Source organism: Rhipicephalus sanguineus, chromosome 1, assembly GCF_013339695.2.
Source record: "Rhipicephalus sanguineus isolate Rsan-2018 chromosome 1, BIME_Rsan_1.4, whole genome shotgun sequence".
Classification (NCBI taxonomy): Eukaryota; Metazoa; Arthropoda; class Arachnida; order Ixodida; family Ixodidae; genus Rhipicephalus; species Rhipicephalus sanguineus.
In genome coordinates, this window is record NC_051176.1 from 120117928 (window position 1) to 120140304 (window position 22377).

Sequence of the window (22377 nt, forward strand, 5' to 3'; positions counted from 1 at the left end):
ATGAGAAGTCCCTACGTACGTGAAATTAAAACTGTCTAGTAGCTGCCGGGTAGTGATGTACGTACGGTAGTCGCAGCGCGTCCATCACGGGCCGCTCTTGCGGCGAAACTGTGACTTTTTTGTATTGAAGCCATAGGCAGCATGAAGGCCATTTGGCTAGCTGCAGTGGCTGCGTTTCCTAGAAGAGTGAGCTGCTAGCCTTACTTTCTGTAACACTTCATTTTGTTGCTATCACATTCATTGCTTTGCCTTTGTGGCGAAACTGGCTTTTTTACATTTATGCCAAAAGGCTTTTGCATTTAGTAATCTATATAAAAACGTCGCGGTTGTTTTCATACACGTGTGGCTACTTTTGTCTACTTTTACTGCCCTCGGCTCAAGTTGGCTAGTTATTGGCTTTTTTTCTTTAACAATTTTTGGCCTATTTTTCTTTTCTACCTGACAACCCTGGGCGGAGCATGTTACGAAAGTTTATCTAAGAGGTTCATTTACATGATCTTTGCAGAAGTTGTATTTTACTGTACTATATATTCGCATGTCAATGCATATTTTTTGCCATTTCAGTTTGCAGTGGCTGAGGGGTTCTGTGGGAAAAAATTCGGCCAGCCTGTCTGAGCTCAAGGCTTCTCTTGCTGCTGTTGCTCAGCAGTCATCTGTTTCTCAGCAGTCACCTCGGCGATCATCTGCTTCACTCCTCGGAACATACAGCGACACCGTAAGTGAAATTAAATTAATCTCCTCATATCAAGTCAAACCTTAATAAATGTACAACATATGTGCATACAACCATGTATAAATCTAAAATTTGGTTGGCTATGCTTTATTTCAATGTGTATCCTACTGCTATAGTCTAACCTCCTTATAATGAAGTATCATCACACTTACAAATATTCATTCTAAACATACACGTAGATATTGGCAGAAAGAAATCATGATCAGGTCTATGGCAAAAAAATATATATATATATGTCTAGCGGGGCACGCAATGGCGAATCCAGAGATGAGCTTTCTGTCTATCACTGGTTTAAATGTGTATGCCACTGATTTTATTCCTCCATGTGAACCGCACATGGACCCATATTCGGCTACCTCAACAGTAACGTTCCCACAGTAAAAGAACTTACTACTCTCTGTCAGTTACCCATAAAAAAAAACTACTACAAAAAGAATTTATTTTGCAACGTATAAGTTTCCTAGAAATTTCAGTCTTAAAGGGACCAACAGCGAATTTTTGTTACCTGTTTTCATTAGTGCAACGGAAGGCTTACTGGTCAGAGTGTTTAATCACAGAATAGTAGCGCGGAAAACACTGTGAAAGATCTATGATCAGAATTTTTCTATCTGCGGCGACTGTGAAGTCGTACACACAACACATGCTACAAACAGTGGGCAGTGAGCATGGTTTGCTGCGGATACGTGCACTCCGTGCACATGCCCTGCAGCTCGGCATGTTCCACTACTTGCCGTGAATGCAGCGCCGCTTCTCAGTGTCAACTCCTTTTTATCTCATAAGCAGCACAGAATAGAGTGGTGATGGATAATAGTCTACATACTCTAATTTTGGGCCCTCGTTCTGGTGCGCATGAAAGCATCAGGCCATGTACAGGATAGTGAACAACTCCATAATCCTGCTTCAAAGCTCTTCCATACCCATTTTTTATTACTTTTAAATGCGGTTCAAAAATATATATCAGACTCGGATCGCGAAAAAGATGCTTGAACCTGTCACTATAATTCACGTTCTTGTCTAAAATTTCGCAAATGTAAGAGCAACAGGCCTCACCTGAGTCCACTATGATTCAAGTTCAGAACAGATTATTAATCATTGTCATGAGAAGAAATTGGAGTGCATAGATAAAGTAGGCTGATAAAGCTTGGGAATGCAATCGATAGGAGCGATACTGAACTCAGGGTGTTAACCGACCGGGAAAACCGGGTATTCTCAGGGATTTTGGATAGTCAGGCAAATTGCGCTCGCATCAGGGAAAATCCACAGTAACTTTTTTTGAAAGGGAACGAAAGTCGCGGTAAAGCTGGCTCGACGTTTTGTGAACGCATTTTTCAAATCGAACGGCGGCTGCGGGGAAGGGGCGCACCTCGTCGCTCTCCTCGCCTTCGGAGCGGTGGAGTGGGAGCGAATCTGGCTAATGCGTGGCATGCGGGAACCATGAACCTCGGCACATTGTATCGCGCAATGTTAGGGTGTTCTGTGACTACGCTGTGTAGTTCTCAACCGCTATTCCACTGCCATTTCTGACTGGCCCCCATTTGCAGCTGTGCACACACTGCCATCTTCACGTCGACTCAATGCACAGTTTTTCTGAGCTGACAGCCCTGCTGCTAATGCAACAAAAGGTGCAAATAGAAGAGGTGGGTGGCAACGCCACCTTTTAGTAGTTCCTGTACCAGCTCACTGCGAGGTCATGGATTTCAGAAGTGTGTGCTAGAGCCTACTGATTTGCTATTGGTAAAAAGTAACTGCTACTACCTATATTGGGTTCTAAGGGAGACATATATTGACTACGCAAATTTAGAACTTTTACTAAGCCAGCACAGTCGAAATAAAGAATACCTTGGTATTCGTGTTGCTCCTCCTCCTTGACATCACACTAACGTACTGGAGTAGCCGTTAGGGCATGAAATTCAAGAATGAAACATCAGCCTGCATTTTATCGTCTGAAAAGCAGCCTACTATTATCACAAAACCATTGCCAACAGCGTTTTTAAGTTATACTTTAGAAGTGTGTCAACTAATTTAAGGTTTCTCTTTAGTGTCCTTTTAAGAGCACTGTGCATATATCGTGCGTGTTATGGTGCTCTGCACTATGCTGTGTGAAGAAGACATGAAACTGTTCGCACTACACATATTTAAGCTGTTGCTATTAATCGTGAGACAGGTGCCACCTTCTAATTAGCATACTTGAATGCACATTCTTCTTTCATCTGTATTCAAGTTGTGGCAGTCAGTAAGCATTCTTGAATCAACGTTTGTTTTCTTTGATGGTTTTTGTTTTGAAATACTAGTCTGGATCCATACATTCATATCGTCCGCGTACTCAAGGCTCCAGAGGTATTACACCTGGCTCTTCTTCAAAGGTATTGAAGACTCCCGAATTATTTCGGAAATGGTAAGTATTGTATGCTTTTATGCTTTTTTTTTCTCCTGTGGTACACCTGACTTTCTTTTCTGAGATGGTATGCTGCAGTGAAATACTGAAACCTTCTCATTGTGTACACTAAGAAAAAAATGAAGTATTTGGCGAGTATTTCTGCCACGCGACTACTATAATCGTCATCCACCTCGTGTTATCACTGCGGTCCTGGCACTTCCCGGTCACGAACAGCATGAGCGTTATCAGCCTGACATAGCATTCTCGATAGGAAAGGGACGAGAGCCGGGTTTTCAAGAAAGAAAACGCGAGCAAGCCAGACGATTATCGTTGTGTGGCAGAAATAATCCCCAAATACTAGATTTTTTTCTTAGATTGTAACTTCAACCATTTGTTCAGGTTTGATGCTCAGGCGAGGTGTGCTACCCCCTGACCTAAACCCTGACTTCACTTGTGCCTGTGCAGTGGATTGCATTGTGTAGCCAATGGCTGTGCTTGGATAGATTTAATACCAGGCGTGCGTGAATTGGGGTGCAGGAAGTTAATGAAAACATTTTCAAATGGAACATGGTTGTTGTAGGCTAAAGGGCGAGGCATTATAAATTTGCGATTATGTAATGAAATTAGTGATTCAAGAGAACGGTGATGAAAAGCTGTTGTCCTTGGCAGCTGTTAAAACATGTAGGAGGTGTATATACAGAAGGCATTAGCTCTAAAAGGACACAAACGGTGTTTATCAGACTATGCTATCATTTGTTTACTAGTTTTCCTTACCGCAGTTGCAAGAGATTCTGTACTATGCATGCACTTGGTAGGGGTAGGAAAAGTAGGGTTTTTTTGACAAAAAAAAAAGTTAAGCCAGTTGCACACCTGTGCAGTCCGAGTATACAGCGAAGCTAGCATGCAAACACCACCACCTGGCAAATGCAAATTGAGTTCTTTCGTTTTTTTTTTCATCTTCTTTCTGAAGCAGAATTGCAAGTTGGCCTAGTTGGTGGGATGTTCATTGTGGAATAACTAACACCCTTTTCTTCTGTCTGTCTCTATTTTAACCTCGTTGTGCTGTTAGTTATTCCACGATGTTCTTCTTTCTGATTTCTTTCTTTCTTTCTTTCTTTCTTTCTTTCTTTCCTTCTTTCTTTCTTTCTTTCTTTATCTTGTTCTACATCCTCTTCCTTTTTCTGTTTTTCTTTCTTTCCTTATCTCTCTATATTGCCCTCTCTCCTCCTTTCCCACCTCCTAACCCTCACATCATTCACCCCCACCCCTTGCTATGCTATACTGTACATGGTTGTGCTATGGTTTGCCCTATCACCTCCTTCTTTTCCTACTCCTCGCCCTAACATCAGTCCTCCTCATTCTCACTTTTCTTTTTCACCTCTTATTAAACTATACTATACAAGGCTAGGCCATGCTTTACCCTCTTCCTTTCCTTCCTCACCTCCTCACCCTCACTTCCCTTTCACTTATCTTTCTATATTGCCCTCTTTCCTCCTTGCCCTCCTCCTAACCCTCACATCACTCCCCTCAACCTCACTTCTCCTTCCCACTATACTGTACATGGTTATATTATGGTTTACCCTCTCATCTCCTTTCCTTCACCCTAACTTCAGTCCTCTGCACCCTCACTTCCCTTTCCCACACCCCTTGCTAAATTAAACTCTACAAGGCTATGCCACTCTTTACCTTCTCCCATCCTCCTTCCTCACCCTTGTATCACTCCTCACCCTCACTTCCCTTTCCCACCCCTCTTGCTAAATTAAACTCTACAAGGCTATGCCACTCTTTACCTTCTCCCATCCTCCTTCCTCACCCTTGTATCACTCCTCACCCTCACTTCCCTTTCCCACCGCCTTTGCTATACTATAGTACACTAGGAGCTGCTTGGCACTTGCCCACTTTCTGTGGTGCAGGTCACGTGAACTGGCGGAACGAAAACCTTAAACAGCTCCGCTGTTAATAGTTTAAGTACGTGTGAAAATACTTTGCCTCTGTCACAACCTCATTGCAACACCACACCAGCTACATAATTACCGCAGCTTTGCTCGTCTTTTTGGCCACACCCAAGCCTTCAGTGTATCTCTGCTTACCGTACTGCTTCCACATTCAGTCAATAAGTGTAATGAGCTCACTTATAATATTGCTAACATTAACAGTTTTGTGGCATTTAGAATAGCTATAGTACTAACCACCTGTGACTTTTGTAATATATACTAAGCAAACATGTTTTTTTTTCAGTCATGTTGACCTATTTATTAAGGACCTTATTCGGCAGATTATGAATTGTATAAGTGTTTTTATTGTTGCACTAAACCCTTATTTCACTACATCCGATATATTTAGCCATTTTGTTATGCCGAATTTTTTTTAACAGCGAGCTGTTTAAGCTTGAGTTCTGTCCGTGGCCGGCGCCGCTCTAAACTCAGTGCAGCTGTACAAAGCTAAGTAGAAGCATAGCATAGCCATGTATAGTATGTACAGTAGACTCTCAGTAAATGGAAATCTGTTAAACGGAACTGCTGCTTAAATGGAACAACTGACTCCAATATGATTGGTTTCGTACATGAATTTGCACCCCTGTTCACCTCTCAGTAAACAGAACACATTTTCCTGGTCCCTTCAGGTTCCGTTTAATGAGAGTCTACTGTATAGCCAGTGGTGGGAAAGGGAAGGTGAGAAGTGTGAGGGTGAGGAGGATGGAAAGGAGGGAGAGAGGGATAAAGCATAGCATAGCCATATATAGTATAGCAAGGGGTTGGTGGAGGGGAGTGAGGGTCATGAGGAGGAGAGAGGGTAAAGCATAACCTTGTATAGTATAGAAAGGGTGGGAAAGGGAAGTGAGGAGGAGGGTACAGCATAGTTTAGCGGAGGCGAGTTGGGGGCTGCAGACATGCAGGTGGTCAAGGAGAAGGGGTGTGACATAAGGATTACTTTGCACTCTATCGCTGAGGCTTCCCCTCTGTTCCTTGGTGTTTACGACGTTGAGTTAAAGCCACACATAACTTTTTCTTTTTAACAATTCCTTTGCGCTTGTGCCCCTCGCCCCCATCCTCACATAATGGAGCCCCTGAGGAATTTTCAAATAAATAAATATTGCTATGCTAAAGCTTTTTGTTATTTAGAGTTGTTGGCATGTCTGAATAGCAAAGACATTACTTGTAATTAGTGCTGAAGTATTCAGCAGAAAACACACTCAGTGACACACACTCAAGTACAAAGTGTAACAAGTAGTTGTTCACTTCTTTCCATGCATTCTTTGATGGCATGAAAGAGAAACAAAAACATATTCCTTCATCAAAATGCCGAAGACGATTCCGGTATCAGTTTTTAGTTAATATTATTTCTCATAGCTTGCTTTTGCAGTACTATAGCGGCTATAAAGCTGGACTCCAATAGGAAGCTCAAAAACTCTATTTAAAACTCCTACCTCCTCAGTTGCCCATATTCAGCGTATGCAAAACACTTAGGGTCTCCAAACATTTGCAGCCCCTGTTCTTAAACTAGTGTGTTTGTTATCATTTGCGACCTTTTGCATGCATATACAGTTGCTTTTATGGTTGTGCTTGATTTCATTCTGACGATTTCATTTAAAGCCCTGTGAAACTAAAGCCCCTATACAGTAAAAGCTCGTTAATTCGGATTTCTAGGGACCGGAAAAAATGTCCGAATTAACGAATGTCCGAATTATCGAATGGTCGAAATAAACACAATAAATGCACGAGTTTTTTCAACATACCTTTACTTAACAAAGTAATCGCGGATGCTTGTGTTTTCGAGCAGAAATTCGCGCGGACACAATTTTTCTGAACCCTTCAAGGTGCTCAGCAGCTCGTATGATGTCTGCAGTACCACAAAAGTTTCACCCGTCATCCACGCTTTTCGGTTGGCACGGTTAATCCACGGGAAGATTGTTGATGTTCTTAAAGCAGCGTGGCTTTTGAACCTTTCCGATAACGAAGAAGCGGCAAGCGCTCTGTTCCCGTCACGTTGGGGGATAAAAGTACTTGGGCCGCTTCGCCGGCGTTGCCATCGGCGGAGAGTGCGGTTCGCACGAGAAGGTCGGCACAAAAGCACCAGCAACGATCAAGCTAAAGGAGCCGTACTGAAACTTTCCTCGATAAATCGGCGATCAACGATGCAGCACCCCAACGGGAACAAAGCAACAAAACCCACACGCGAAAAAAGGCGTTCAACCAGTCTCAATCCAAGCCAAGTCGATAATTGATGTCCATGGCGATGCTGCGTTTGAGCTTCACTTTTGTTCCGATGTGTTCTTTTTTCGTTTTCGAGCATCGCCAGCGGCCCGAAAGTCGCCGAATTATCCGATTTGCGGTCAAATCTGTCCGAAATAACGAGCGCCCAGTCTCATAGAGTGATGCGTATATTTACAGGGACCAGATGACGTGTCCGAATTAACCGATTTTCCGAATTAACGAGAGTCGAATTAACGAGCTTTTACTGTACTTCGTAAAAGTACCGCCATCTGCTCTCCCCTCCGCCGCCTCCTCTCCTGCGCGCCTTTCCCGTGCGACGGCGGCGCCCCCTCGAGCGCTCCACGTGGACGCGTGAAGCTTTCAGGCCGGTTGCGTGCTGGCGCTGCCACTTTAGCCACAGCCTTTCTAGTCCAGCCGTGGCTGCATGCCATGTCTCGCATACAGCTGTGTGTAATGATTCTCTTTATTTCTGCGTTCATTTTCTCAGTTCGTGTGAGTGTGCGCACCATCTAATTCCCTTATAGCGCGCCAAAAGAGCTGCTGCAAGCCATGTAACAATTTGTAGCAAATTGCACGTCGCTTAAGGTTCTTTTCGGAGCGTATAGTGTTTCCCTGTGTATGTGGCGCGGATATCAGTAACTGGAACTCTTATCACTGGAAGTAACTGGAAATCTTATCACAGCAGCTAAACACCATAAGCGTCGGAGAACGTTATATCATGAATGACGTTCATAAAAATAAGCGCATGGCAGCGCTTTAATTGAAAATTTATTGCTTTGATCTACTGCGCGTCAAAGAGGCATCTGCTACAACTACCACAGCGTTTCGAAACTTGTGCGCTAAGTACGACGCGATAATTTGGGATGACACGCCGGCCGATGAGCCGTGGTCCGCTGAACTAAAGCCCCGCTCATGTTCCGAATTTGCTGAAAGTTCCTACTGTCGCCCAAAAGTGGTTCGCCAAATTAGACAATATGATGGAGGAGCTGCACGTAAATGCACAGCTTTTGATAAATTCTGCGCGCTAGGTTTTTTTTTTTTTTTTTTGCTATCGCACTTTCATTCCGACGCTTGCTCCGTCTTCGCCCTTCCGTCCGCACATCACAGTGAAAGGTTAGTAGAATGTGTGGAACACAACCTAGTGTTGCAGTGCACGACACTCGTTCTTTCGGAGTTAATAATATGTGGGGTTTTACGTGCCAAAACCGCGATATGATTATGAAGCACGCCGTAGTGGAGGGCTCCGGAAATTTCGACCATCTGGTGTTCAAGACAGTCACTTGCTCGAGAATGTGACTGCCTTGGTGCATGACAAATTACACAAAATTTCGCGTGACATTGAGTAAGTAATACACCATATATGTCACACGGCAAAGCAAGACGCCTGTCAAGAGTAAAAACGCACGAGCACTTACCTCGCAAAACCGCGCCGATCTCTGCTCGAAGTTTGCTCGACCTATTCTAGGGAGCCAGACTTTGCTACGACCTGCATTCTTTATTCCTCGCGGAATGGCAAAAAACTTTTTCCCTTGGGTGTCACGGTTATGGCAGCCAAACGCACAGCAGCCCGGCATCGCGACAAAACGAGCGAGGCACACACGTGCACTTAACACTTCGCGCATTTCACATGGGGCGAACACACAGCACACTGCACGTTGGAACGTTCAACATGGCGCCGAGAGGCGAAGGAAAGAAAATACCGAGAAAGAGGGGGCGCGGCTACCACGTGACCGCAGCCGCCCTATCAGAGGCGTGGAGAGGAGGAAGCGGCGTAGATCAAGAGAAAGCTGTACTTTTCCGAAGGTAGAGGGGCTTTATGTGAAACAGGTTTGTGGCCTTATTGTCTGGCCCTTCTGTTGTTTATTTTTTAATGGATCCTGCAGTCCTGTTGAGGCACTTTAGCAGGGTGGGAATTAGTCGGGAATAGGACGAAAATGAAAATTTGGCAGGTATACAATATTTATGAAAAACAATCAAATATGGAAGGAAAATACAATGAGGATCTCAGTCGAGCGTTACAAGCATAATTATGCAATACTACCTAATGCTGAGAAAAAAGTGTTATTGAAATAAAATGATAGGAAACCGGAACAAACTTGGTGGATCGTTATGAATACAATACGAATATTTCAAAGAGGGGGTTGTAGAATGTAGTCATGTTGAGAACGTTGAACTACAAAACCAGAAACTAATCCAGTGAGTCCAACGTTTCACGAGATGGTTGTTGAACATCATTTGTCAGTTTGTTCGTCTCTTGTAGTCCTCGGGGAAAAAAAAGGCAAGTTTTTAAAACACTAATTGCGCAATAGAAAGTGTATGATAGTGTGGTTGTGGCCTTGCCTTGTGGAAAAAAAAACAGAACATAAAGATGATGGTTTGTTGATGTCTATACTGTAGTGCTGCCTTGTCACTGAGTTCCAATGATAATGGCTATTCTATCCTTCTTACAGCAAGGATGAGCCATCACTTTTCAATGTGCGATTGCAGCTTAGTGATGACAGTGATGGATCCGAAAACGAAAAACGAAAACCAGGTAAGGAAATGCATGTTTTAAAGATTCAGCTATGTGGTGAAATGTTCCATTTTCTTTGTACACATTAGCTAGAAAACAAGAATTTATAAAGCTATAACAAAAGCAATGTCAAGTACACTACAACTAGCCGATGAGTAATCGAAGTCTGAGCAAGTGGGGTAATGCCTTTGTTTTGGTTGGTCACCTTCTAAAATGTCTCTGAAACACTTTTTGAACGTATCATAAAGATTTATTTAACCTAGAGCCAACAACCAGTTGTACAGTGCACCAAGCACAGTCCCGTAGCTCAAGCTTCTGCTGCGCGCTCAATGCACCAGTGTTCATCTTTATTACAATACTATTAAGAAAACATTGTCGATCTGTAGGCAAGGCTCCTGTGAGCATCTGAGCTAAATATTGTACTGCATGCAGCGTGGAATTTGGAAGCTTGTGTCAAAAAGTGCCAAAAATTGTGCACTTCACTATTACAGTAGACTCTTGATAATTCAAACATTCGATTAATTCGAACAAGTTTAAAATATTTGGTTGGCCTGCTATGATTTCAATGTATTTGAAAGCTGCTTAATTCAAACTGTTTCATTGCATAAATTCTGTTAATTCATACTTCTAGCTTGTTTGTACTGGAAGATCTCTGTTGCCTTTGTTGCTTCCAGCTGAATATTTGTTTTCTTATATTGCTAATAGTTGCAAATAAAGTCTATTCCCAACCTGGAGAGTGGCCAAAGTATCCAAGCCACACACACCAAGAATTGTGTATTGAGAAGACAGAAAGAAAAGAAAAAAAAAAAGCGGGGTGTAGCTTGTACTAGGGTGTGTCCAGATAAGATTGAACACGAGGTGCCTGTCACCATTCCAGATTTGGATGAAATTTACTGTAGGTCTAGGCATTATATCCAGAACAATGGTTTCAAAGTTCGTTTCGCGAAAAAAAATTTTGTTCGCCTGAAAAAAAATATATACAAGTTTTGGCCGCAAAAAACACTTTTCCGCCAATTTCGCGATTTCTGAATTTTGAGCGCGCCTAGGGAAAAAACGGTGCACTTCTTGGTCACAATATTTATTCCCCTTAAAGAACAAGTGAAATACAATCTTATGAGTCTATTATTTCTTTTGCTTTTCGAAGCACTTTTGAAGAAAAAAAATCCCAAACTTGGCAAATCGCACAAGAAACCTGTGTTTCAGGAATTTATTGCTGCAAAGAAGTAAAAAGTGAGAATAATAATCGGTACATATTAACTTTGATACCTTCGATTTCTCTTAAAATAATTTTTGTGGTTTTATTGCGCTCCGTTTTGCTCGATGATTGGGCTGGAATGTGAGTGATTTACGAAAAACGCCCAACTTTGAAAATAGTTTTCTCAAAAAGGCCATTTCTAATTTATTGAAAAATCGCTCTTATTGAAGTCAAGGACGTCATCTACCATTCTGATGAAAAAAACATTGCATTATTTTGGTTGCTAACAAGTTATAAGGCGTCAAATGTGACTAAGTCAGTTTAGCGGCCGCGTCGTTTGTTACGTGCTGAAACTGGGATATTAATTGTCGAAAATACTTCTACGTGACATAATCACAAATCAGCAGCTCCATACCAACAAATGCGCAGCCAGGTGTCATGGTTCAGCAAGCTTTGTCTTGCTATCAGCCGCTTGACAAACCCGCAGCAGCGGCCGCTCGATGCTGCGGGAACTCGCATTAGATGAGTGCCGCTTCGACTGCGGATGAGCTCCGCTTGCTCACCAAACTACGCTCAGAGGACAAATGAGTGAAGGAATGCATCACTGTGAAAGTTAAAGGCTGTTAAGTTCAAACAAATGTTATTACATTCAACGAAAACTCTGCCGGAAACTTTCATAGTGAGCACAATACAGCACGCACATATTTTTTCCCCTGCTGTTATGCCCGCAGCCGCAATATAACGTGATAAACGCTCAGCTTGCGTTGAATATTATATCTGCAGACGCACAACAATACAGTATTGTAAAAGCGGTGCTTTAATGAAGCAAAGAACTTGGACACACTTCTTTTCACAGCCGGCTGACACAAGTGTTGCACGAGATGAACAACTGCAGTTTGACTTGTTCGACCATCGGAAGCACGTATGACAGCTTTCTTTAGATGTCAATGGCTTGCTTTTGTGTCATATATTGCTGATAGTGAACTTATCTTCAGGCCATCAGAAGAGAGGAAGCAACACATGAGCGCACTACTGTAGGCGGTCACTGCAAAATTGCCGGCAGAGATTTCATTGTATAATATGGCTTTTGTTGGCACTTAACAACCTTTAACTTTCACAGTGATGCATTTCTTCTCTCGTTCGTCTTCGGAGCGTAGTTTGGTGCGTAAGCGGGGCTCATCCGCAGCCGAAGCGGCACTCATGTAATGTGAGCGCCTGCAGCATCGAGCGGCCGCTCCTGCAGGTTTGTCAAGCAGCTGATAGCAAAACAAAGCTTGCTGAACCATGACACCTTGCTGCGCATTTGTTGGTGTGGAGCTGCTGATTTGTGAATATGTCACGTAAAAGTATTTTGAACAATTTATATCAGAGTTTCGGCCCATAACGAACGACGCGGCCGCTACGCTGACTTGGTCACATTTGACGATATATAACTTGTTAGCAACCAAAATAATGCAACGTTTCTTTTTATGCAGGATGGTAGATGACGTCCTTGGCTTCGATTTAAAAAAAAATAAAAATGGCCTTTTTGAGAAAACTATTTTTAAAGTTCGGCGTTTTTGGTAAATCACTTACGTTTCAGCCCAATTATCGAGTAAAACGGAGCGTGATAAAACCACAAATTATTTTAAAAAAGAGCGAAGGTATCAAAGGTAATATGTACTGATTTTTATTATCTTCACTTTTACCTGTTCGCAGCAATAAATTCCTGAAATACAGGCTTTTGTGCGATTTGCCAAGTTTGGAATTTTTTCTTCAAAAGTGCTTCGACAAGCAAAAGAAATAATAGACTCATAAGATTGTATTTCACTTGTTCTTTAAGGGGAATAAATATTGTGACCAAGAAGTGTACCGTTTTTTCCCTAGGCGGGCTCAAAATTCAGAAATCGCGAAATTGGCGGAAAAGTGTTTTTTGCGGCCGCAACTTGTATATTTTTTTCAGGCGAACAAAATTTTTTTTCACGAAACTAACTTTAAAACCATTGTTCTGGATGTAATCCCTAGACCTACAGTAAATTTCATCCAAATCGGGAATGGTGACCGGGACCTCGTGTTCGATCTTATCTGGACATACCCACTAGTGACTCAAGGCTAAAGACACAGCGGAGCTGATTGGCACCTAGCTGGTCCTGGCGTTTTGAGGTTATGCCAAAGTTTTGAATCGTGGATCTGCATGCGGCTGTTCCACGTCGCTGTAAAGCATTTCAACGTGGCCCTTTGCGGCAGTTCATCATGATTAATGTCCGCGACGTGGCTCTGCAGCGACCTCACGTTGAGCAAGGCCAGCATAAGATAGTCTTCCCCGTCAAAGGTGGCCTGACAAGCTCGGCTAACACGCTGAGGAAAAATGAGTGTAGGTTCGCAGCTGATGCTCCCTTGGCTTGCCTGGGACAGCGGAGCTGTTACGTACCTCTGAGTTTTGAACTGCTAAATACAGTTGTCGAGTTGCACACTGTCATGACATTGGCTAATAATTTTATTTCCTAACAAAATTTGTTCGATATATCCCGTAACAGGTAAATTCTACGTTGTTAAAATGAGGTTTTAAATATATTGGTTTCTATGGGGACTTTCAAGGGGAATTGAGATTTGCTCGTTATATGGGACTTCCAAGGGGAATTATGATTTGCTCATTATATCAGTTATTTCATTATAGACCGTCTTGCTGTATACAGGTTGTTAACGTGGTTTAACTGTATTAGTACCACAGTGTGTTGGACCGGCATTTCTTTCGGGTTCATGTGTTGCATTCAGCCACTGTGAGGGTGACTTCTTCAAAGGCGCAGCATCAAGCCACAGTCGCCCGATCTCAAATTCAAGGAAATTGGTTTTTCGTTTTGTGTGTGTGTGTGTTATTGAAATTAGTTTTTTTGTACTACCGCATTGTTCAAACATTCTTCCAGCACTCCTCGTGGAAAAAAAAAAGCCTTTGGTGACTTTACTGAAAAGGTCAAATTCCAATTTAACGAAGTTCCAATATAATGAAGTAACATAACTTGCCGATTTTGCAGAATTTGTTATATCGAGGTTTAACTGTACTTGCAGCATAAAAAAAATTATTCCTGCATTTGTGTTCCTTACACTTTGCAGTATCCAGCCATATGTGAGTACTAATATTCTGGCTATGACTCTACAAACAATAGATTAGTTTTAATTATCTCTAGAAGCATTCAGTGAACTTAAAAAGTAATTATATTTTTGAAATAAGCATGAAAAACTGTCTAGATGACAATTTTTATTCAATTTAGTCAAAGAATCTTTTTTTTTTTTAATTCTAAGCACCACTTACCCTCTTACGCTTTCAGTGAGGAGTTATAAGCCTGCCTTGTGTAAGGCTCTCACTCGGTAAAAACTAAAAACAAAAAAAAAAATTGGGGGCCTTATAGGTCTAATACCTCTGTCACACGGTACGTTCACTATCATTTGGAGTAAATTACATACACACCAAATTTCATTGCGACCTGGCATTCCCAATATGTATGGCTATGAGAAATGGCATTAGAATTGATAGCAGTGTCTGCTAGCAGACTTCTATGGTAAGAAAATGTGATAAATCATGTTTTAGTTGACAAATTTCTACTCTCTTCCATGATTAAAATTCATGCCACCAAAAAACCTTGATGCGTCATCGATACTTTGCCGACACAGTGGACGGTTTTCAAGAAACATGGCCAACAGAAGCCGTCAGCAACTGTGGAAAAAGAGTATAGTTGTGTAATTGCTTTGAATATTGCGATGTATGCCAAAAATGATTAAGAAACAACAAATTAATGCAAATGTTTACTCTGATTACCTTTTGTTCTCTCTTGTCGGTCTTGTAAATTTTTGCCAAGTCTCTGTCATCAAGATTACACAAGCTGTGTGTTCATGAGTTCAATAAACGCATTCAGGGGGTGAATGTCATTAGCTGTGAATGGCATTAACGTATTATCTTATTTGCTTTGAATAATACGAAATGTGCCCTGTGGCAAGGCTATAAATATGACACTTCGCACTCATATTTTTAGATACGCTTCCCAGAGGCAAAAGTTCTCGAGGAAATCCTTTGCAAAAAGGGAACTGTGAACGTTTGTTATAATGCACCTTTTATGTCGCTGCACAAAAGTTTGTAATTTGAATTTATGGTTGTGTTTCTTCTTTTTTTTCTTTTTTTTTTCAGGTTTTTCAGATGTCCCAGTCAAGCGTGGCAGTGGCTGTCCCAAACGCTTTCCTTCCACAAGCACTTGCCACAAAAGGAACCCTTCAAGTTCTGTTCCACCTCAGAGCTCAGTTCACAAACTATCTGCTGCCAAGGGGCCCTTGTCTGGCATGCGCAAGAATGGGGCATACTCCAGTCAACCACAGCAGCTGCAGCAGCAGTGCCCTTCAATGAGGTAAATCTTGTGATGTTACCATGAAATTCCGAGCAAGCGCCCCACCCGAGCAAGTACCCCTTCCAATTTCACTGCAAAGTTCAAATTTCCATGCCGTTCCGGGAAAGTGCACGCCCCCCCTCCTCCCACGCACACCCTGATTTATGCGCTGTGTCCATGCAACGCTGGCCTGCTTTCATCCCATCCAATCCTGCTTAGCAGCCCAACCTCTGAGTGCCTGCGCCTCAAATTTGTCATCCAAATTTGATTTTTCTTTTTCCGACAAAATGATTGCACCCTGAACTTAGCGCAAGACACCCATAATGATTATCCGGGTCCTACGAGCAAAAGAATTGCCTTTGAGATCAGTATTCCACAATGGTACTTACGACGGCATCATAGCAAAAGTAAGGCATCCGAGATCTGTGTTTCTTAGAGTTGTTGCATTAACTTGTCGTCAGAGGTGCTTCCATGCCATGCTTCCTGTGGTCTGATCCCTTGCCTTTGTGTTTCTTGTGTTTGTGAGGCATCATTGTGATGCGCCGTGCCACGAACGAGAGTGAGAACACTCTGAGGAAGTCCACATGCACTCCATTTTCTGGTGGGAAAACCTTGCTGCTGCCATCTTGAATTTTAGTGCCGTTTTGGGGTGCTATTCTGGACACTGTCCGATTCCGCCATATTGTCAAATTTTGCAATGGCGGCATTTTAAGCCAATCAGAGAAGCCATAGCAGCCCTTTGGGCTAATTAGGGTTGACCAATGGCGAAATCTGACAACATAGTGAAATTTGACAATGTCCAGAATAGCACCCCCATCCACTTTGCTGGTAATTTCGACTTGCTGAGGAGGGGGCACTTTTTGGGGATTTTACGGTACTACTTCATTGTGATTTTACTCCATGCACCAGCATGTTGGGTCTGTAGAGCAAGGTATGTGCAGTATCTGGCAAAAATAATCCTGAGATATATTTGGCTGCACACCTGTTGTGCAGCCAGATATACATCAAAAAGCCCCAAAAGTGCAGCCACATGGAGAGCAGGGTTGCCAATGGTGGCTACTTTTCGCCAAATTGGCGAATTCGACAGGCCCGTGGCGACCTAAAATTATGAATGGCGACATGGCGAATTTTTGGCGATTTTCGGCTTAGGTCTCCACTGAGTTATGCATCCTAAGCTCAGTGTCTTCCCAATGAATGAGCGGCAATCTTCTCTGTATTTTTCTTGATTTTAGACCCACGAGTAGAATGTGCATATTACGCGTCATTCGATATGTCCGTCCTGTAACTCGTATGTATCTCCTCAATTCATCTAGATGCAGGAGGTACTGGAACGTCCCCCAGCGACATTCCAGCAAAATGTAAGTCAGCGGACTGCCTTGCAAACCGCGAGAGGGCAGTGTCTGACTATGAGTTTATGACTTTAGGTGCTTTAAGCTTCTCTAAAGTTTCGCTTTTGAAGGGGTTAGACGACTGGTTCGCCACGTGTTCCGACCATTTGTTCTGCCAAAGCTCCAACTGCTCTGAATAGCTTCGCGACTCATTCACTGTTGCACTACCCCCAATTCAGCTCGTAAAGACTGTTTTGTAATAGCTGAGATAGGCGGATGCGCGGCTATTTGTGCAATAAAAAATATTTATTGAGGCGTTGTCCATTGTTCTCTGTGAGCATGTACAATGAAAATAATTGCTATATAACATTTTACAATGTCTACCTGTTCGCATCGGATAGCACATTGGATTGACGCGTGTAGATATAAGTGACTATAAGAAAGAGTCGGTGGCGTCCGGTATCATATTAGTTCACACTGAAAAGGTGTAAGACTCACTAATAATGAATAAAGTTCCTGTAAGAATTCTGTCGTGTTACCTTCAATAAACCTTTTTATCCTTTTAATTCACATGCGGGTGAATTAAAAGCAAAGCTTACACGGTTTTTGCCCAAGGTTTACCACACTTTTACCTTTGAAACGAGCGGACAGGGATGGAAGAATATCATGAACGTTTTATTCATTCAACCTTGCGCCACCACTCACATCTTGCGTCTAGTCAGAGAAGCAGCACCATGCACTCCCATGGAGAAGCGGACGATATGACTGGCATTGACAAACGTCAATATAATTGAAGTGTCTTGGATGGTACTGTATTCTACGGGGCTATATGTGAGTGGAAATTTTCATTACTAGGCATGCCACGCATATCTATAACGGCAACTTTTTTGGCGAAATTTGTAAAAAAAAATGGCGACTTTTGGCGACTTTTTGCTCGTCGTTTGGCGACATTTACTCGAAAGTCAGTGGCAGCCCTGATGGGGAGCATATAAATGTGTGATGGTAACAGGTCTTTAATAATATCTAATCACTTGTACTGCTTGCACATCGTTTGTTTGACAGCTTTAAAGCACTCACCAATGTTTAAGGATCCAAGTGCAAAGAACATAATGGCTTTTAGTATTTGTTGTGAAATGGCATGGGGATGACTGACAGCAAATGCACAAAAAATGAAAGCTGAGAAAAGAGAGCTCAAACAAATGGAGCTCAAAGCTAAGAAAATGGAACTCGGAACAAAGCTGGTTTTATTTTTCTTTGGAGAAATACAGCACTGTGGCTACTATGAGCTCTGATCTCTCCTCTTTATGATGATGCCAAGATGGCGGCAGTGTGCCAAGGGAAAGCTGTAGGAAGGCACAGCGCGACTGAGACAAGGGATGAAGTACACACACCACACACGAGCACTGACTAACAAATGGATTTATTTTTCACCAAGATAGCCTTATCTTGGTGCACATAAACTTAACAAATGACACACCAGTTGGTAAACAGAAATGGTCGTATGTGGTCTATCAAACAAGATACACCAAATATAGAAGAACATGTTTTCTCTCTTTCTTTTTTCAAGAGCCATTTGAGCAAGGTAACAAAATAACAAAGCCCAAGAATCGACACTTATAAATAACTGATTTCTAAAGCTGCGGGCATTATCACTATGCACACAGTTGTTAGTTCAATGAACATGCAGGCGCCTGAAGAAAAGGAGAAAACGTGAACACTTCCAATGGTGAAACACTGATGAAACTAAATAAAACTATATCAAGGAACTCGATCTCGGCGTCATTCAATAAAATGGAAGGCCTGCTTACGCAGTTGTCAGACGATTTTTTAATAAAAAGAAAACTTCACTAATTTCTCGCCTCGTCCTGTCATTTGATTTCCTTAAAAATATAGGTAGGCTACATCAAGCAAAAATTCTATTTTTTATTCTATTGCTAAAAAGTATTACAGTGAGGAGCAAAACCATGCAGTGATGAGTGCGTAGGAGCACTCGAAGCCATTTAAAAATAACACCAAAAACTTTGCCTCCTGACAAATGCAAGGGCTTGTTTAGATGTCGTTTTCTATCATAATTATTGCGTGCATGTACTATTTTTTTTTTTAATAAATATGGCTAGACATTCATATTCTGCCATTTTCATAAGTTGTAATTGCAAATTTTCCCACCAAGGGTGCTTTTGTAGCGTAGTCTGTTTTTTTGTTGTGAGCACTTTCTGCAGGTGTTTTTAACATAGAATGGTGGTTTTTTCAACATCACTTTTCTGAAAAATATTGAACCTAGGTGGACCTTTTCTTGAAAACTGTCAGACTAATTGTGCTGAAACTTTGAGATTATACCGAAATCTCTTTTAAACAGTCTGAACCTGAAGCTTTGAAAACATGAGTTATAATTAAAAAGAAAAAGATCAATTGGAAAGTCTTACGGTCTGTGACAAGTCAAGCCAATATTCCTTCTTCTGATAAGATTACTGCAAGAACGCATTCTTTTTGGGAGAGATTAAAGCCAATATTATGGGGCATTAGTTCGTGAAATTTCACGGTCATGCTGCTTTTTGTTTCTGAGAAAAGTACATTCAATTTAACACCCCAGCCTAATATTAGGTTCTCATATAAGAAAAAGAAACGTATAAGAAAGGCTGCAGGAAAAATGTTACACCATGTAAAGGCCAAAAGCATTCTTAACACGCAGAATTTTACAATAAAATATGGAACTGTCGAGATAAAACTAAAACATGACCCATTTACCCTATGGACCTTGTTAATACATTCCCGTTTCATACAATTGCCTGGCACCATTTGCAATTAGAAATCCAAATATAAACTAATGTAGTTACACTAATTTCTTTCCCTGTTAACGTTGTAGGAAAATATAGTTTAGCACTAATAAAACTCCAAACTATGCTGAGATGTACTTTTTGGTGGCTAGATTCCTCCTGAACAAAAGAAGTCGTGAGGAACACATGATCTAAAGCAGTAGCTGCCTACTGCTGCAGCTTCCCTGCAGTACTCCCCTGCCCTAGTTACACATGGGATGAGAAAACATTAAACATACCTGCCAAGTCTACCGGATTACCCGGGAGACTTCCGGATTTTGAACGTTTCTCCCGGTTGTACGGGTCATAGAAAAATCTCCCGGAAATCCAGTTTTGCTCCGCGCGTCCAGTGCTTTGTCTGGCCACATGAGCAAAGTTGTCTGGCCACGTAGTAGAAAGGATTCTTCTTCTTTTTTTTTTAACGATGGTAGAAAGGTTCAACTCAGTTTCATTGCGCATGAAGTAGTTGTGCACTTTGCGCCGCAGTGCTGCCAACGCAAACGTGTCATAGCGCTGCAGCCGCGTCCTGCCGGTGATGCGCTTCTCAGTTTGGCCCGAGGAATTCAATTTCTTGCGCTTCGGGGAGGCAAGTGCAGGCAAGGCAAGCGCAGAGCTTCAGCCTTGATACGTTTAACTGTTCGCTCGCTCACTCTTGCCCGACGAAATAACTGGTAAGCAAGCGACGACAGGCCTCGCACGCGGAGCGATGTTATCGCATGCGCCGCGCGACGGGGGCGGCCGGGTCGTTTCATCCTGCTTCAACCGCGTTCGTCTCTAGCGCTAGCGTGCTTTTACTCGCACATGAAACAGACGATGCGTAAGTGATGTTATCGGTTTGGACTCTGTACAAATCAGCGGCGACCGCAAAATCCCGCTGACAGTGTCCATATAATTGCTATCGCAGTACCCCCCCGTGGTTAGCATATTTTATACCCATTTCCACAGATTTTTTAATGGCACTTACTTATTCTTACTGCCAAAGATGCACTTACTGAATTCAATTTTAACAAATCGCAATGACTGTTTTTCTGTTATTGGAACTGCTGATATCTGCCCTGATATTGCAGTCGGTTAGAACCTACGAATAAATGTAAGCTCCGCCAACAGCTGTCGCTGTCCTATGCAGAGAGAATTTGTATAGATGACCTATCCATTGCATTTGCTCATTTCCGTGATGTCGAGCACCTTTAGTGTTATTCAGGTAGGTGAGTTTCCCATACAAACACACGTTGGCATTGCTGGTTTTTGGTCGAAAACTTTGACGTTCGCTGCTGTGTTTTTTTTTTCCTCATAAATTAATCAGCCACGCAGTAACTACATTAGCAGCAAAGACGTACTTACTGTTAGAACGAAAACCACCTAGCATTTGCACAGATCAATGGCAGGTATAACGTGGCAGCAGAAAGCACAGGACCGGGTTGATTGGCGGAACATGGGAGAGGCCTTTGCCCTGCAGTGGGCGTAGACAGGCTGATGATGATGATGATGATGATGAATGGCAGGTGCTCTGCGGTTCTGGGTGCGGAACTTGTATTCTTGGGTTGTGATAGACTATAGTCAGCTTGCACAGGTAAAAATTGTTTGAAAATGTTCCCCGTGTTTTCTGAAAAAACCGCTGTGGGGATTCCTTAAAGAGCCAGTAAACAAGCTGACTTTTTTTTTTTTACACCCCCCAAACAAGCTTGTCAATTCGTACAGTAGACCACGGCGATTACATTTTCCAAACATTACAGTGCTGCGTGCCGCGCAGACCCTCCATTTCGAAAAACAATTCCCGCACCTCTTTCCTTCGCCTGACCAATCCCCCTCGTATGCGCAGTGACGCAAACTTGGCCATGGGCAACTTGACGTACCACAGAGCTCGTCGATTGCTGTAAACCGGCTCTCATCAAGTTAATGTCAGTTGCTGTTCCCACAGTGGTGATGCGGTTTTGGCCACGCAGTTGTCGGGTTGTCACGCGCATAGAGTTTCCCAATATTTACTAGAGCGAACTCTCGTGCTGTGATCTCTCAGCCACCATGGGAATGATGGGTAGTAGACGGATTTGCCTAGTCTTCATACTTGCGGGTTTCGAATCCACTTGTGGCTTTGTTTATTGCTGTATTTTGGTTTTCTTTCGGATAAAAGAATGGATCGTTGTGAACTTCGTGACCAGATTTGAATTGGTGAGCCTAAAAAGGTTGAAGTGGTGAAGTGGAACTGCTGACTTCTGCTGAACTTCATCTTGCGACAAAGCGGATGCAGGCGACGCGGAGCCAAACGGAGCCGGAAGAACAAAGTTTATACAAATCCGCGTTATAGTGCCTAGAATATACTGGCTAGTGTGCTGAGCGGAGGGGGTTTCCTATGGGAGGAGGTGGCAGGGCCGGTGATGCCTTCCAACTTTCGCCGGCAGGCGGCGACGCTTGTCGCAAAGGTGTAGGCCGCGCGCCGGTTTGGCCTCCGCAGCTTTGGTGCCTCGTGTCCGAATTTGTCTTGGTGACGTCTGCGCTGCTTTTATCATGTTTGCGCTGTTCTTTGTGTACGCACGAGTAAATGAGAACTGCAAAAAGTAATGATGCAACGGGAGAAGCATCGGGGCAGACAGAAAACATGCTTTGTTCCGCTGTGTCGGAGTGGCGATCACATTTTCTGTTGAAATACAGATCGGGTTTTTCACTAATATGCTTGTATTAAGCAGTTGTTTGAGTATTTCCCTGCCCGTTGAACATTTTTCACTGTATTTTGCTGATTTAAGAACTGGTATTATGACTATTTGTATTGTGCCTCTTCTGTTGAGCGTTTGTTTACATTTATGTGTGCGTTGTGTGTTTTGAACATTATTTATGTTTGATAAGTTGATGGTTAAGTTG

The 22377-nt window shown here is 42.6% G+C and overlaps 1 protein-coding gene across 2 annotated transcripts in view; it reads left to right on the plus strand.

The window, feature by feature from the left end:
- The window catches only part of LOC119396890 (uncharacterized), a 117189-nt gene that overhangs the window by 22641 nt on the left and 72171 nt on the right, over positions 1 to 22377 (plus strand). For both annotated transcript variants that reach the window (XM_049416131.1, XM_037664253.2), the window contains 5 exons: positions 565 to 715; positions 3025 to 3128; positions 9775 to 9857; positions 15191 to 15404; positions 16697 to 16741. In XM_049416131.1, coding sequence (XP_049272088.1) covers positions 565 to 715; positions 3025 to 3128; positions 9775 to 9857; positions 15191 to 15404; positions 16697 to 16741 — 597 coding nt within the window. The remainder of the gene's footprint in view (positions 1 to 564; positions 716 to 3024; positions 3129 to 9774; positions 9858 to 15190; positions 15405 to 16696; positions 16742 to 22377) is intronic.